Source organism: Poecilia reticulata, linkage group LG14 (assembly GCF_000633615.1).
Source record: "Poecilia reticulata strain Guanapo linkage group LG14, Guppy_female_1.0+MT, whole genome shotgun sequence".
Taxonomy (NCBI): domain Eukaryota; kingdom Metazoa; phylum Chordata; class Actinopteri; order Cyprinodontiformes; family Poeciliidae; genus Poecilia; species Poecilia reticulata.
The window spans coordinates 19,064,412-19,079,164 of NC_024344.1; the positions used below are offsets into that span (position 1 = coordinate 19,064,412).

Sequence of the window (14,753 nt, forward strand, 5' to 3'; positions counted from 1 at the left end):
TATATAAGCATTACAGTTGCCAAACTTAATTATCTTTTTTTTTGTGTGTGCATATTTTCTATATTTTCACAATTTACCTGGCGATGAGCTGAGAGATTTTGAGGCTGGAGGCTTCACTGCCATCACCCTCATCTTTAGCTCCTTCCGCAGATTTTCTATCAGATTCAAATTAGGAATCTGACTAGGAAACTCCAAAATATTCACTTAAATCAGAGGAAAAGTGTAAAGATTTCCTCCAACCAAAATCTGCCAGTGGTATCAATATATCTGTTTTTTAAAAACACCTTTTAATATAAGTTGCTGCTTTGACATGATCACAGAACTGCCAAAACATATGTACAAAAATACCAGACAAAGTGAATCACAGCAACGCCATCAGCCGGTGTAACGCTGAACTGATGCAGTGAAGCTACCAGTAGCAGGAGAGAAGCTGCGCCAAGAAGCTACAAACACTGAAGAGAAGAAGAGCTGCCATTGATACAGTTGCAGCCAAGCATGATTTAATGTTACACAATACAATTTTACAAAGTTGCTCAAAGTCTAAACTGGTATTGTGCATATAAGGTGTAAAGTTTACTTTCGATCAAACGCTCCCCTAAGGAATCCCAGCGCCCCCATTTTGTAAAAATTGCCGCCAGCGCCCCCTGCCGTCCTCTGAACGCCCCTCGGGAGGCGGTACCGCCCACGCTGAGAACTGCTATTTTAAATCAACAGGCAACTCTGTTCTCTTGATCTAATCTGGTAAAATTTTTCAGGGATTCACTTTGTGATAAATCAAACTCATCTTTTCCAAAAAGAGACTTTTCTGATGGTTCTTTGTATTGAAAAAAAGAAGGGAAAGACAAGTGAGTAATGTCAGTTGCTTTGCCAGTATGCGATGACCTAAAGCGCTTTTCATCATAAATTGGAAATATTTTTAAATGCACAAAAGGATCCTTGCCTTCAGTTAGTCTGCCCTGCGACAGCTCGAGAACGTCCAGTCCAGCGAGGCCGGCAGCAGGAATGTCTAACCGGTGCAGCGCACTGGGCTCTATCTCTTAAAGTGAAGAGTCTCAGTCAATTATTTATGCTGGAGACAGAAAAGCTTTATTTCTTAAAGCTTTTTTGTCTTTGTCAAAGTGTTGATACAATTTTAAATAATTGAATTGTGAAATGCCCTAGGTTGGTCTTGAGGTTGAGGGGTTGAGCCATCTTATGTGGAGCTGTCACTCACACACACACGCAGACACACACACACACACACACACACACACACACACACACACACACACACACACACACACACACACACACACACACACACGTAGACAGTGCACTTAAAAACTGTGTAGCAGAGAATGGGGGAAATGGACGATGCGATGCAGGGTGCGTGCATTGAGACGTGAATAAAGACCACTTGCTCATAGATTCATAGGCTTCTGTCATCCATTATTTAGTATGCAGGAGAGAGCAGTGGATTGGTGGCTGGGTGATTTTTTTGACAGCATTTACATGGCTGATGGCTCCAGATGGGAGGATTTTTTTTTACTGGCAGAGATGAGCACCTTGTTAAAATGTGCAACTTTCACTATAAAAGTAATGAGGAAAAGATGTTTCAAATTCTCAAACAGTCAAAGATTCACATTTTTAGTTTCCACGAGGCGTGAGCTCGTATGTTTTTCTCACAATTAGACAAGTTTTAATATGGAGCAGTTTTTACACAAGTATTGAAAAGCATACTGTTCGTTTCGGTGTATTTTTCATAGATTTGGGTCACAACTTTATTGATAAGGTGGAGTTTATGGGACTTCTGAGAGCTGAGATGCTCATGTGGTTGAATTGTTTTCATTCGTCCAAAACATCAAAGGGATCCTGACTAATTTCATAAACAACCTGTGTATGGTAGAGAAGTAAAGGCATTTGTAGGGTTTTATATTCTTCCGGCACCATTGGAATGAAAGGCTGATGTACAAAAGAATGACGGGATTACAATAAGCTGCTATATTCTGATTAAGCCCCAGTCATGAGCCATCGATCAACAAACATATCAACTTTTCATTTGCTAGCTCTAAACTTACAACATTACTTCAATAAAAGTGCTACATCTTTTTTTTTCTTTCTGCACAAGTATTTCTGTTTTATTTTGACCAGAAAGATTCCTAAAAAATCTCAGTTTGTCTTCCATATTTTTCTTCCCATCAGCTCATCAGCAAAAAGCAGGTAGAGAGGGAACACTCCTACCACACCTGTGCTACATTCAGTTGGAAACAACTCAGGCACTTTATCTGGCATCTAAGTAAAAGGTTGTAAAAACGTGGGGCAGTACAGTGAAAAACATCAATTTTTTTAACCCTCAGCAAACTTTTATGTCCATAAGTTCAGCAGCTGAAGTACAATTGCGGCTGGCAGCGTTGTGGCAAGTTCAGACTCTGCACTGTCAAACCATTAGCAGCGAGACAACAAACAGTTCAGGGACATCATAGAACATGCTAGCACAAAAATCAATTTGTGTACAATTTAGAGATTGATATAGATTTCAACATGGCCGATATTTCCTTAGTGGACAAATGTGAAACGTGAACAAAAAAAAAAAAGGGAAAAGCAATGGCTAGCCAGCACTTGCCCTCCATCCAAAAGCAAAATGACATTAGCACTCGTCTATTGAGTTTGCTAAATGCCCCACATAAAGTGAATTTTCCCCCCAGGGCTGGGAAACAATCACGCAGAAGAGCGTTCCATTTAAGTGATTTGAATGATCGGCGCGCCGCAATGCATCCTATCAGCCTGAGAAATGGGTCAATACACTGAGACTAAGTGACACGGCTGGCAGCCTGCGCTCTCGTGGAAGACCGGGCAAAAGGAGGGCGAGCAGGACCCTCCCGTCATCGGGTCAGACAGATGTAGAGAAACAGCCTCTCTGCAGTAACACTCATGGAAGCACTGTTATTTCAAGAGAATTAAAAAAAAACAACCAAAAGTTAAATATCAATATCAGAACGCCCGAGAGGTCCAAGCAAGACAAACCTCACCAAGCACTCACATCAGCATGTATACCACTATCTGAGCCTGTCACAGGCTAGCAAACATCCTCGCATTGGTTGTTATAGAAGAAAGAGGTGAATTGCCTTACTTTCAGCATTGATTGACATTGTGTCTTTCTCCCAGGACACAACAGTGATGTAGGCCTCCACTGAGGCAGGGATAATGCACTTGAAGACCGCCACATTGCCTCTCATGGCTTTCTGGTCCTCCACCCGGACAGTGTACGGCTCTCGTAGGACTACAGGTAGAGGGACAGAGAGGTGTGCAGTGTTTACACTAGAAAATAACGCAGGCAGAGTTCAGACAAACAACCTCTCTTCAGTGCAACGTTCATTTCCAGGGTTACAGCAAATCAATCGGAGGCAGAGACATTCAAAGAGGAGAGGGGGAAAACAAAAAACTGACCGGCCTTGATGTGGACATCTTGGCTCCTGATTCTCCCTGAGGGGTTCTCCGCTGTGCAATAGTAAGTGTTGTCGTGGATGAGTTTGCTGAAGCTGGAAGGGGGGATGTGGAAGATCTGAAGGGTGCCATTGGGGTGCACATGGCGGATCCCTGGCACGTCATAGATCTCCTCGCCGGTGGCCAGGTACCAGCGCAGTGAGACAGGGGGCACGCCTGCAGCGGGACAGGGCACCGATGTCCCTGTGGTGCTGGCAAACACTACCTCTTGCACAGATGCATTGACAAAATATAAGCTGGAACGTAGATCTTCACAGAAAACTGCAAAAAGAGAGAGAAAGAGAGGGAACATAAGATTACAAAATTGTAAGAAAATGTAATTCTAATCCTGCTTTTTGAACCTATAAAGTGTTAGTTTATTGTTTTTTTAGTGCTAACTGCAGGACTCCACCTGTAGCCTACTACTAGCATGCTGACTACTTCAGGTGTCGTAGTCAACATGCTACTTAGGGCAGCATGTTGCATGGACTAAAGTAGTTGATTTAGACTGCAACCATCTTATTTTGTCTGAAAAAGGATCCTTGTTCTATAAAAAAACATTCCAGCTAAAATGAGTGAACTCATTTTGGCTACGAAGCAAAATGTACCCACAACCAGATGCTTTGATGTAAACATGAAAAGTTTCTTCAGTAGAGATGTTAATATTTTTCGAGCTCTAACTTCATCAGCTAGAGCTACTGTAAATCTCCACATTATTCACGAGGGAATCTGATGAGTCCAAAAGCTTCAGCAGATCTCTAATATTACTAGCATATAAGATTACTGTCATCAATCACTGAGAACAGAAAACACACTTTAATACAGTTCTTTAACAGTGCATACATACAACATGCAGCCAAGACTCTCGTTTTCACAGCAGTCAATGTGATGTGATACACTTCTGAATACATTAGTCAACCCACATTGCCAGTGTGAAGCCAGGACCTTCACCATAACTGTCAGCAATTATTGACAGATCCACAGTTAAATATACTCCTACTACACTTTTAGCACAAGAGAAACAACAGCCTAAAAAAATATCTGTCAAACATTTGTTGAAGAGTTCAAAGCACGACGTTTACTTGATAAGGGCAACTATGTATTTAAAAATGTCAAGGTACTTCCATCCATCTATCCATATATATATATATATTTTATACTGATAAATTAAACCTATTGTCCTCATTTTAATTATTGTCTTTATCGTCTCTTCCAGCCTTTTTTCTTTCTGTTGATGACACTGAATGAGAAAAGGCTCAACTCCGGTGCTCTCCACTGACCCTCCCTTCCTATTTCCTTAGTCTAATGTCCAGCGCACACTACACGAGTTGTCGGCCCATTTTTAAACCCTCAGAGACACCTTAGAAATCCCAGGTATAACGGTTTGATCGGGATCGTCGTGCCGTGTGGTGTCCAGCCACATGGGCACAAAATGATGGCTACAAGTCCAGTTAACTAATTTTAAAACCAGGCATTAATCAATGCTTTACTAGAATCTACCTGTGATGTATGTGGCTAGAGTCAGCGTGAAGTCCTGACTGAATGAAAACCATTATAACCTATTTATGTCACGTTAACGAAGAACAGCTGAAAACCTACCGGGTTTATCAACTGAGGTAGTAATTTGGCTCCAACTCCTCCCCATGTCATTTCTATATTCTTTGCACGAAATGTTGAATAAACATTAATGATACCATATATCATCTCAAATGTCCGCTGGACTTCGTGTTGCGCCGTGTTAGCTGTTTGGGATTCCCCTCCTTAATTTCTAATCAGAAAGCGGGGAGGAGAATCTGCGCGTTCTGATTGACTACCTGTCACATTCAGCGTTAAGCTCCCATTCGGGGAAACCCCCTGATTTAGATCGGAGCGGCCACAACTATCTACCTGGACAATCCTGTAACCCACCACACACTGCAGGATGATCGGTTAGATCGGCCAACGATCTAAGATTGTCATAAGGGGAAAATAGGGGCAAAAAATGGTGTAGTATGAACTATTGCATTAGGATTGTGGGATGTGCTCATCTTCTCTATTTAAATCTAGTGATTACTGAAGGGCAATATAGAATTTATAATCTGTACTCTTTTGGTTGAATGCAGTATTTATTTCCACTTTGGCTTTATGTTGTTTAGTTTTTATTGAAGTACGTTTTTTGTTAATGGAGACTAAGAATCCATTTTATTTTTGTTTTTGGTTTTATTTAGTTTATCAGTTCCAGTGTTACGTGTTCTTTTGAAAATAAGGGGTATCTATCAGGAAATCGCATGTATTATTAGTCATTTCCATTAAATCAGTGTCAAAAGGTCTCAAAGTGGAATGGTAAGCTGAAGTCAACCCACAAAGATCAAGCCACTGATTCACCTTGGAACAGCAATTGCCCGTAACCACTATGAATTATACAAGGTAATGCAGGATTGTCCAGTTAGTTGATTGAGAACAAAACTTTGTTTAAATACTCCCAGTTTTTGGACATTTTGTACCTCAACAGGTCTTTTAAATTGCAGTTCATAAAGGTCATTAAACAAGTAATACTAAACTTTTTACTACAGTGCACCTAATAAATACTGCAAAACATCTGTCAAAAACAAAAAAAAGTGGTTGAAAAGATCGATCCGATAATTCTGGATAATTGCATGTTTAGAGTCAAAGCTGAAGATCATGTGAGCGATTAGATTTACAACACCCCAGTAGTTGGTGAATTATTTTGATGCCATCTGCTGAGCAGCTACAAACAACATAAAATCTGTTAATATTCAAATGCTGCCTCTATGTAGCGTGCTCTGTGATAGGAGCATCCTTGTAAAGCTGTTGCATAAACCACCAGTGTCAGTAACCTACTGTAAATATTTCAGGCGCCGCTGCCGTACACCACAGTCTCCGCTCTGTGCTAATGTGGGATCCCTCCTCCTGTCGCCAGCCCACTTGCTTGGCTGCGCGACAGCTGCCAATCCCCCCTCCCTTGAGACCAAACATTTTAGCGCTTCATAAATTCCTAATGAGCGTTCTCGAGTCACCAGCCACTTCCACCCACTGGTCGTTCAACCTGCTACAGCAAACAAACAATGTGGCGAACACATGTTTCTGCACATTTAGAGCTAGACTCACTTCACACATGCAGTACTCCGAGGGCCGGGCCCGGAGGTGTTGAGAGGAAGGCCTGTCGACAGATACAAGGCTGCCGCTTCTGATCCAAAAGGTGTCAGAAGATGGCGAAGAAGGCGAAAAGGAAATCGCGGTACAAACTTGGACATAGTCATTTGTAATAGGCATGAATAGCATATTTAACTTGGACTTTTTAATGATTTATTTGAACCGTTCTTTTTCCGGGGTGCTGACTACACTATGTAAAACTTGAGTGACTTACAAAAATTTGAGCTTATGAAGTAATTGTGAATTTTCTCTAAAACATACAGGTTCAGAATTATACATAGAGGCTCACATACATTCATATATTTCACTAATACTTGATTAAATACTCCAAGCAATCCAACCGCATACCTTTTGAAGTATTTTGCTAGTTTGGGTCCTCATTCTGAATTGATTTCAGTATTAATATTTATATAATACATATGCATAATCAGAATAATCCCTAATACTGTATAATATATTGGTGGGGGGTTTGGCTAGCAGCAGCTTATTTAGATTTAAAATGACAGGAGGCCCTAAAGCAGTTCCAAATATGCAGAACTGACTAGACTAAAATATAACTATTTAAGAAGGATTTTGCACAAAAAAATTTAATGAACATGCTTTATATAGCCCATATAGACCCATCCAAGGAATCATAATAGGCCACCTTTAATCTGAGGTTGACAGTTTTGGACCTTGTGAAAGGGTGACACAGCTGAATAACCTCTACATTTGTTTCAATTGACGGTCAATCAAAAGGTGTTCTATAAGAAAAGAAAAGAAGTTGTCATTTTAAGATAAATATAAAGTTCCCCTTCACTTCACTGAGCTCTTTAGATCTTCTTGTTGTTCTACACGTTGGTCAGTCGAATGAGTGGTGGCAATCAAATCCTTTTTTGAGGACCAAGATAAGCTACAGGCCACAGACATTTGAGAGTATTAATGACAATAAGGCCTAATGTTGAAGACCCTGTTGAACCTGCAGCACTACAATATTTAGGGAAATGTGAGCATATATTTGAGGTTTTACATGCCATTTTGACATTGTGTGTAATAGAGAACATCCAGAGAGTTCAAGCTTGTGCACTAGGTTTTTGTTGCAGTTGTATTTTGCAAAAATCATCCTGACTTGGAAAAAATTATTTCATATAATACAAAATGCTGCACATGCTTTCAGGAACTGTTTAGATGAAGAACTATTTGCTGTGGGTGTTCGCAGAGATGGACTGCGTTGACAGACAAGCACTGTACCACACTCTTGCATAAACAGGGTTTAGGCACAAGAAAGCTCCAGCGTTTGAGGCAAAATCAGAGACGCGAGCTTAATAAACATCGCGCTCTCCCTGCAGCGATGCACGGGGGCCCTCTCGGTGGTTAATTTACGGCCTTGTAATCACACAGAGTAACAGCTTGTCATGGGTTTTCTCAAGTAGGAAAATCTGCCATCAAGATGATCATAAAATCACAGCATCTGTTAGGAATAGCGGGGAGCTTGAGGCATTTATGTGTATGACTGGTTCAGTATTGGCTCTCACCATCTGCCCACATTTCTGGTAATGATCTCCTAAATACCGCTGAGTCCTCTTGGCCCCGCGAAAGCAAACACAACTGCCTGTTACTGGGACAGAGGGCAATTTTATGTGACTTCAGGTAATACTCCATAAGTGGTTTTATGGACTAAATAACTTAACGGTAATGTAAGAAAACAGGACATAAAATTACAATTTGTCACACTTGATTATAAACGAGTTTAAACAGTTAAAATTTTAAGCCAATCAGCATTTTTATACAAGAAAAAGCAGAAAATTCCTTAGGTGTCAGATCTGGATCACGACGGTTTGTAATAATACAAACCGTCGTAAAATCATAGGAAATAACAACCCAATTTAGATGCTGTCTGGATCTGTTTAGAGTACGTTATCTCTTCACATTGGAATAATGTATTCACATTCATCCACCTTCCCAGTATAGTAGCATTTGGCTGTAATCATCCATCAGAGAAATTGTATTCCAAATGAGAACAAGCGGCCATCAGGCGGGCTTTGGTCCCAGCATGTTTAAAGAGTGACTGAGTGATGAGGAGAGGAGAGCCTGCCTCATAACTGCTTTTGTCTCAATAAAATGATTTGCACCAACTCATAAAAAATGGAGACCACCTCCGCCGCCACCATCAGCATTTTACAGCTGGCTGATCCGTAAAGACGGTGGCAACTGATGGGGAGGCGAACCCCACCCAGATCCCAACGGTTCACCCTGGATTCATCGGTGGTGCATTTATGGGTCACGAAAAATAGTAAGTGTGGGGGGTTGAGAGGGCAAGGAGGGAAAAGGAAAGCTTTCAAAATGGAGGTAGGTAAAATCTAACAGTGAAGGAGAAACAAAGGAAAGACCATAAAGAAAAGAAGAAGACGACTTGGAATGACCTGTGTTGATAAAGCTGCTATTTCTTATTTTTCAGGTGTATATCAAGAAACATGTTTCATGGGTCTAAATATGAAGGAAAACACATATTTTAATAAACATTAAAGCTGCAGTATGTAAGTTTTACAAAAATATGTATTTTCCACACTATGTTGTGGCAGGATGGCACGAGACAAGTTGAGTTCAAGTTGAAAAAAAAAAAAATCAGCTTAAGGTTCTCCACCTTCTCCTTCCTCCCTTTAAAAAGTTAAAATAAACAAAACAAGACAAAAAACCCCCCACAACATTTGTCTTCTAAATATAAATTTAATCCTTTTTGTTCAAAGTCACATGCTGTTTTTGATACTTTTAAACAGATGTGCAGGCCTGGCCGGGTGTCTGTAAACAAAATTGGTCCACAAAACATATTAATCATTAGAGTGGAAATGATCAAGCTCATTTTAATTGGTTATGCGATTAATTGATTAATTGCAACAATGATAGATGTGCACCAATCAAACCACAGAAAGATGTGGATGAGGATCAACTGAGCTGATTTTCACAGAACATGCTGAAGAGTGGAGATGCAACATTTTGGCCTGACAGCAGTAATATCCCACTTTTAGGAAGCTGATGTTGTATCGTCGTTTACATTAGGCAACATTCGCAAAACCCAAGGCAGGGAGATATAACTATGTTTAAATTTAATTAACATTGTTTCTGCAGATGTCCGTTTTAGAAAACGACAAAAATAAAAAATTTTATCGGAGCTGTATTTATCATCGACTGGATCGCTTATGCTATGGAGCAAGCAGATCAAAAGTGAGTAGAAACAAAAAGCTGCAGTTTGTTTCTTCAGATATCTTACCGCAGACTTTTTAAACTGCATTTCTGACTCCATTAATGTGGTTTGTGTTTACAGTTAGGCTAAGTATTCAAATCTCAGCAAAATACATTGGTGCAATGCAGGACAGAACAAATATCAGAACATTTCAGGCATAAACACTTTTCCTGAGCCAGCAATGCTTCAAAATGAAAAAAAAAAGAACCACTGGGTCAGTTGGTGACCTGATCCTATCAGTGTGGTTTGTGAAAACTGACATAAATTAATATCAATTAACATATATTTTTTGGCGAATACCATAACCTTAATATCTACCATCCAGATATTAAGATTTTATACATGAGCGCAAAAATGTCAACAAAGCCTGGAGTTGAAGAAGGGAAGAAACATGAAAAAGACACCTGCAGGCAGACACTTTTCATTTTCATTGTTAAATAACAAGGATTGTTTGTTTGAAGACAACCCTAACAGTGTGTGACTTTTCCCTGAGAATTATCTAATAAAGCAGAAATTACATAAACCCAATTTGTATTTTTATGACATATTATTCGAATGTGCAGCTGCGAATTCCAGACAATTTATTTTAATAACGATCGCGAGCAAGAGAGACAACATGTGGGCGGCTGTTGGCTGTCATCGAGTGTGTTTGTGTGCACGGCTGTTAAATGATAATCTCGTTAATGGCTGGCATGAAAAGTCAGATGCAGCGCACAACAGATGTGCCGCTCGCAGATGCACTCCGTAAAAGTGGCGGAGCGCATTTCTGAAGATGCGTTGATGATTCCGGAGACACCGGCGTGAGATCAAAAGCGGGGGCTGGCAACAAAATCTGGAGAGATGTGATGAAATTTTCATGTGGATTCTGTCGATAGTCGGTCGGCTCTCAGGCTGATAGTGAAATATCTGAAGGCTGTCTCTGAAGCATGTTTCTTTGCATTTATTAAATAGATGAAAAACAGTTTCGTACAGTAAGGTTTCCTCTTTCTTTTTTCATAAAGCTTCTCTTCTTTTGTCAACATTGACACATTAAAGGGGCAGTATTTTGTAACATCCAACTTATTGAGCTTTACATAATATTATAATGTTATTCCCTCATCAAAAACATACCTGAAGTGTTTCTTTGATTCTTTCAAGCATGTTTGAGAAATTATTTACTCTCCCGTCGCAACCATTCGGCTGAGCACCCTTCCCTCATAACTCCCCCACTCAGTTCCTTCAGACTAGCCAGCAGCAATTAGCAAACTGTGCATCTGCAGAGCTCATTATAAGAGCTACTTCTCAGTGAAATGCTGGTAAAAATGTTGTTAAAAGGTTAATAGAGGAGTGTTGTTGGGATGACTTCCTGGGGGCAGAGTTTCAGAAAGAGTAGGAGCTTTTAAAGAGATAAATGCCCAATTTCAAGGCGTTAAATTTCTTTTAAATCATAGATAGAACAACTGAAGTTAATATTACTTAATTGTGCTATAAAATACATAACACTGCCCCTTTAAAGTGCAGTCTACCTTTGATTGCTTAATGAAAACACCAAAATCAAATCACTTCCGACTAACATTAGGCTGTCCTAATGTTAGTTTTAGCTTTGCTGAAAAACACACCAAAAAGAAGAAGTCATTTGTTCAATTATAAATCTCGCACATGCATAAATGATGAACTCTCTTTTTGCGTTGTCTGCCCTGGTAAGTCTCAGAGGAGGGGGCAGCAGCAGCAGGGAGACGGGGTCCTGTTGGGCCAGTGAAGTAGGTCTCCTCCACTAGCTGTGTGGAATAATGCTTAGCACAGTTCCACATGTCAGCACCTATTGGTGGCAGGCCCTGCTGAAATCCTCTAATCGTGGATTGCAGGTGACTCCTCGTGTAGTCATCCCCTTTGTGGAGCCGCTGCTACACCATTTAGAGCTCAAGGGCACCAGACGTGTTTCAGTCAAGGAGAGTGTATGCAGGCGTGTCAGATGGAAGTGCATGTGCGAGGGGGTGGGCGTTAATGTCTGGAAGCCGATAAACATAGATACTGACTTGGGCTTGGTGTGCAGGCAAGACATCAGGTCAGATTTGGTAGAGAGACATCTTGTTGGGTTTAGCCTGCTATCGTAAGATTCATCTAGAAGTGTCTGAATGAGGAAATGTTTTAACAATGCAACGTTCTTAGAAATAAGGTTACACCAGTTTGTTCTGGCTGCTCCTGAACAAACAAGCTAAAAAATACACTTCTTGTTTTAGTTTAATGTAAAGCAACCACGTGAAACAAGGCAAAACATCATAACAAACAAATGGAAAAAAAAAGAAACAGAAAAACAAAAACTGCTGCACTCCCAGAAAATAGTAGCAAAAACCTACTATCAACAAAACAAATGCAAACAAAAAATGTTGCAACCACAGACAAAATGCTCCAACCACAGGAAATGGGAGCAGAATACACACACAAGCACACGCACACATATATACTTTTTATCATTGCCATAATAATAACAGTTATAGATAGCTAGAGTATTTTGGTGGAGTATTAAACACCATAGCAGTATCACACAAATGCAGCAAATAGCAAAAACATCAGTATGTGTAACACCAAACACTGTGTCCACTAAACGGAAGTCATTCAGACCACTAGGGGGAGTAAGATTACCTTCTCAATGGAGTAAGTAATATTACCTAGGTGAATATGTCGTAGCTCTATAATATTGTAAAAGACTCCATGAATTATAACAACTTTTCCTATTTCTTTTTTTCTGAACATCCTATTAAATCGTAACATTCCATCTTTACTGAGGGTTTGGTCCCATATGATTTGGCGTCGACTCCAGCTAGGGCTCTGAAGCACCTCCGTTTGTGGAGTGAGTTTGCAACAACTCATATTTGCTGTTGTTTTTACTATTTGCTGCATTTTCCCTTCTGCTTTTATTTCCTGCAGTTGCAGCATTTTTTGTTTTAATTTGTTTTGCAGCTTTTAGGATTTAGCTTCCATTTTTTGCGCTTGCAATCATTATTATTTTTTAAATTTTACAGTATTTTTCTGTTTCATTTGAATTTTTGTTTACATCATTCATGTGTCACAGTGCGTTTCGCTGTTTGCTGCATGTTGGCATCACTGTATGAAGCACTTTTCACAATGACGTTCCAGAGTTTTTAAAACTAAAATTTACAGTTTTAATTTATATAACAAACCTTTTTATGGATGGATGGATGGAAGGACGGCAATATAAATGTTTTTCAAAACTAAATTTTTTTTCTTCCCAGGTGCATCCAGGCATGGATAACACTAATATTACAATCTTTTCCTTAAGGCATTGGAACCCTGCAGTATACAACCCATTATCCTCCACTCTAACAGTGTCAATCAGTGGTTGCTTTCAAAATTACCTCACCAATTTATTTAAGTAAGCATCTGATCAATACACATCCCACTTAAACGCAACATAAAAAGGTCTATACATTAACCCATACATTAGCCCATAAGAATTCAAGTCTGCTCATTTTATATTTACCTCAACCATACGACTTTAATCAGCTTATGCAAAACCTGTGCAGAGTATTCCAGTATTCCTGTAGCAATGAAATAAAAAAAACCTCCATGGTGCTTCATCTTTCTGCCATATCACTGTGTTTGACTGCTTAGCTGTCTGCCACAACAACTTGGTTTCCTCCATTTGTTCTGGGTTTTATCACATTAAATTAGCTATTAGCCTTAACATGTCCTCCCTGCTCAAGGCTGATAACATTTTGAAACAGCAGGGTCTGATTGGCTCAGAGCCACACTGTGCCCCTTACCAGGTCAGAGATCTTTGTTGTGCTACGACTTGCACTGAGGCATCAAGGCATTAGGGCGACTCCACTGGGGTAAGCTATAGCACTGAGTCACACTGACAGCTCATGGCAGGCAAATCAGGTAATTAAGGCAGAACTCTGAAGGAGCTGCCTGGGGGGGTGATGGGGGAAGGGGCAAGGCCAGTTGATGGGGAAGGGTGGAGATTGGGTGGAGGACAGGCTGGTTTTCATGATGACATCCCAAACCTCCACCCTTTCCCCCTTCGCCCTAGGGGATTACACAATAAGCGACAAAGATAAGCACCGCACTGAGCATGGATGCGTGCATGCAAGAGTCCCCCCACTCTTCTAAATCAACGGTGCCCAATTTGCTCTCATGAATAATGTTAAGATCCCCATTCAGCGCTATGCAGCTGCCATGTAAAACCAATTTTACCTTCCTCTGATGTCAGCTCTCTGGAGGGCAAAATAAGAGTCACCTTTGAGTGGTCTATGGCAGTGAACGCTCATTTACATGAACGCCAGCAGAGCACAGCAACGTCCCCAACCACTTGTTACTTAGAAGACTTTGATCAAATATATATAACGAATGTGTGACATCAAACTGACTGAGGGTGTTTTCACATCTAAGACCCAAGAACCACTGAAGGAAACAGCACAAAAACATTTGAAGAAAACACTGAGCGCAATTTCCTTCTTTATGAAATGTAGGCAAAAATGGAGTGGTGTCAGATTTTAGGGGTTGTAGGATTTCTCTTTTGTCTTAATATAAAATATTAGCTCCTCTTTAATCCATGTCTGATCACAAGCCATTTCTCCTGCTAGTGCTAGACACAGTGTTTGATTAGACTGCATTTACCCAGAATGCCCTGCGCTATAGTTCGCTTCCTGCTTTTGGAATGGTGCCCAATCACATATATGCATTCGGACTGCACCAGAGTTCACTCCAATCAAACAGAGATTGAGGTTTGTAATCGAACCAGAGTTTGCTTGGCAAGCAAACTAGAGTTCAATTAAAGTGGACCAAACAGGGCTGGTGTGGATGTACCCAATTACAGAAGAAGAAAAAGAAAAACACAGTTGAGGACAGAACCCCCAATAATTGAACAAATGGACAAAGGCTGATTAAAGAAGACGCTAGTCATTTTTGAGTTAGG

The 14,753-nt window shown here is 40.3% G+C and overlaps 1 protein-coding gene across 2 annotated transcripts in view; it reads right to left on the reverse strand.

Moving 5' to 3' along the window:
• The window catches only part of dscama (Down syndrome cell adhesion molecule a), a 101,891-nt gene that overhangs the window by 70,098 nt on the left and 17,040 nt on the right, over window positions 1–14,753 (reverse strand). For both annotated transcript variants that reach the window (XM_008428268.2, XM_008428267.2), the window contains exons 2-3: window positions 3,427–3,744; window positions 3,110–3,259 (exon numbers count right to left, since the gene is read on the reverse strand). In XM_008428268.2, coding sequence (XP_008426490.1) covers window positions 3,110–3,259; window positions 3,427–3,744 — 468 coding nt within the window. The remainder of the gene's footprint in view (window positions 1–3,109; window positions 3,260–3,426; window positions 3,745–14,753) is intronic.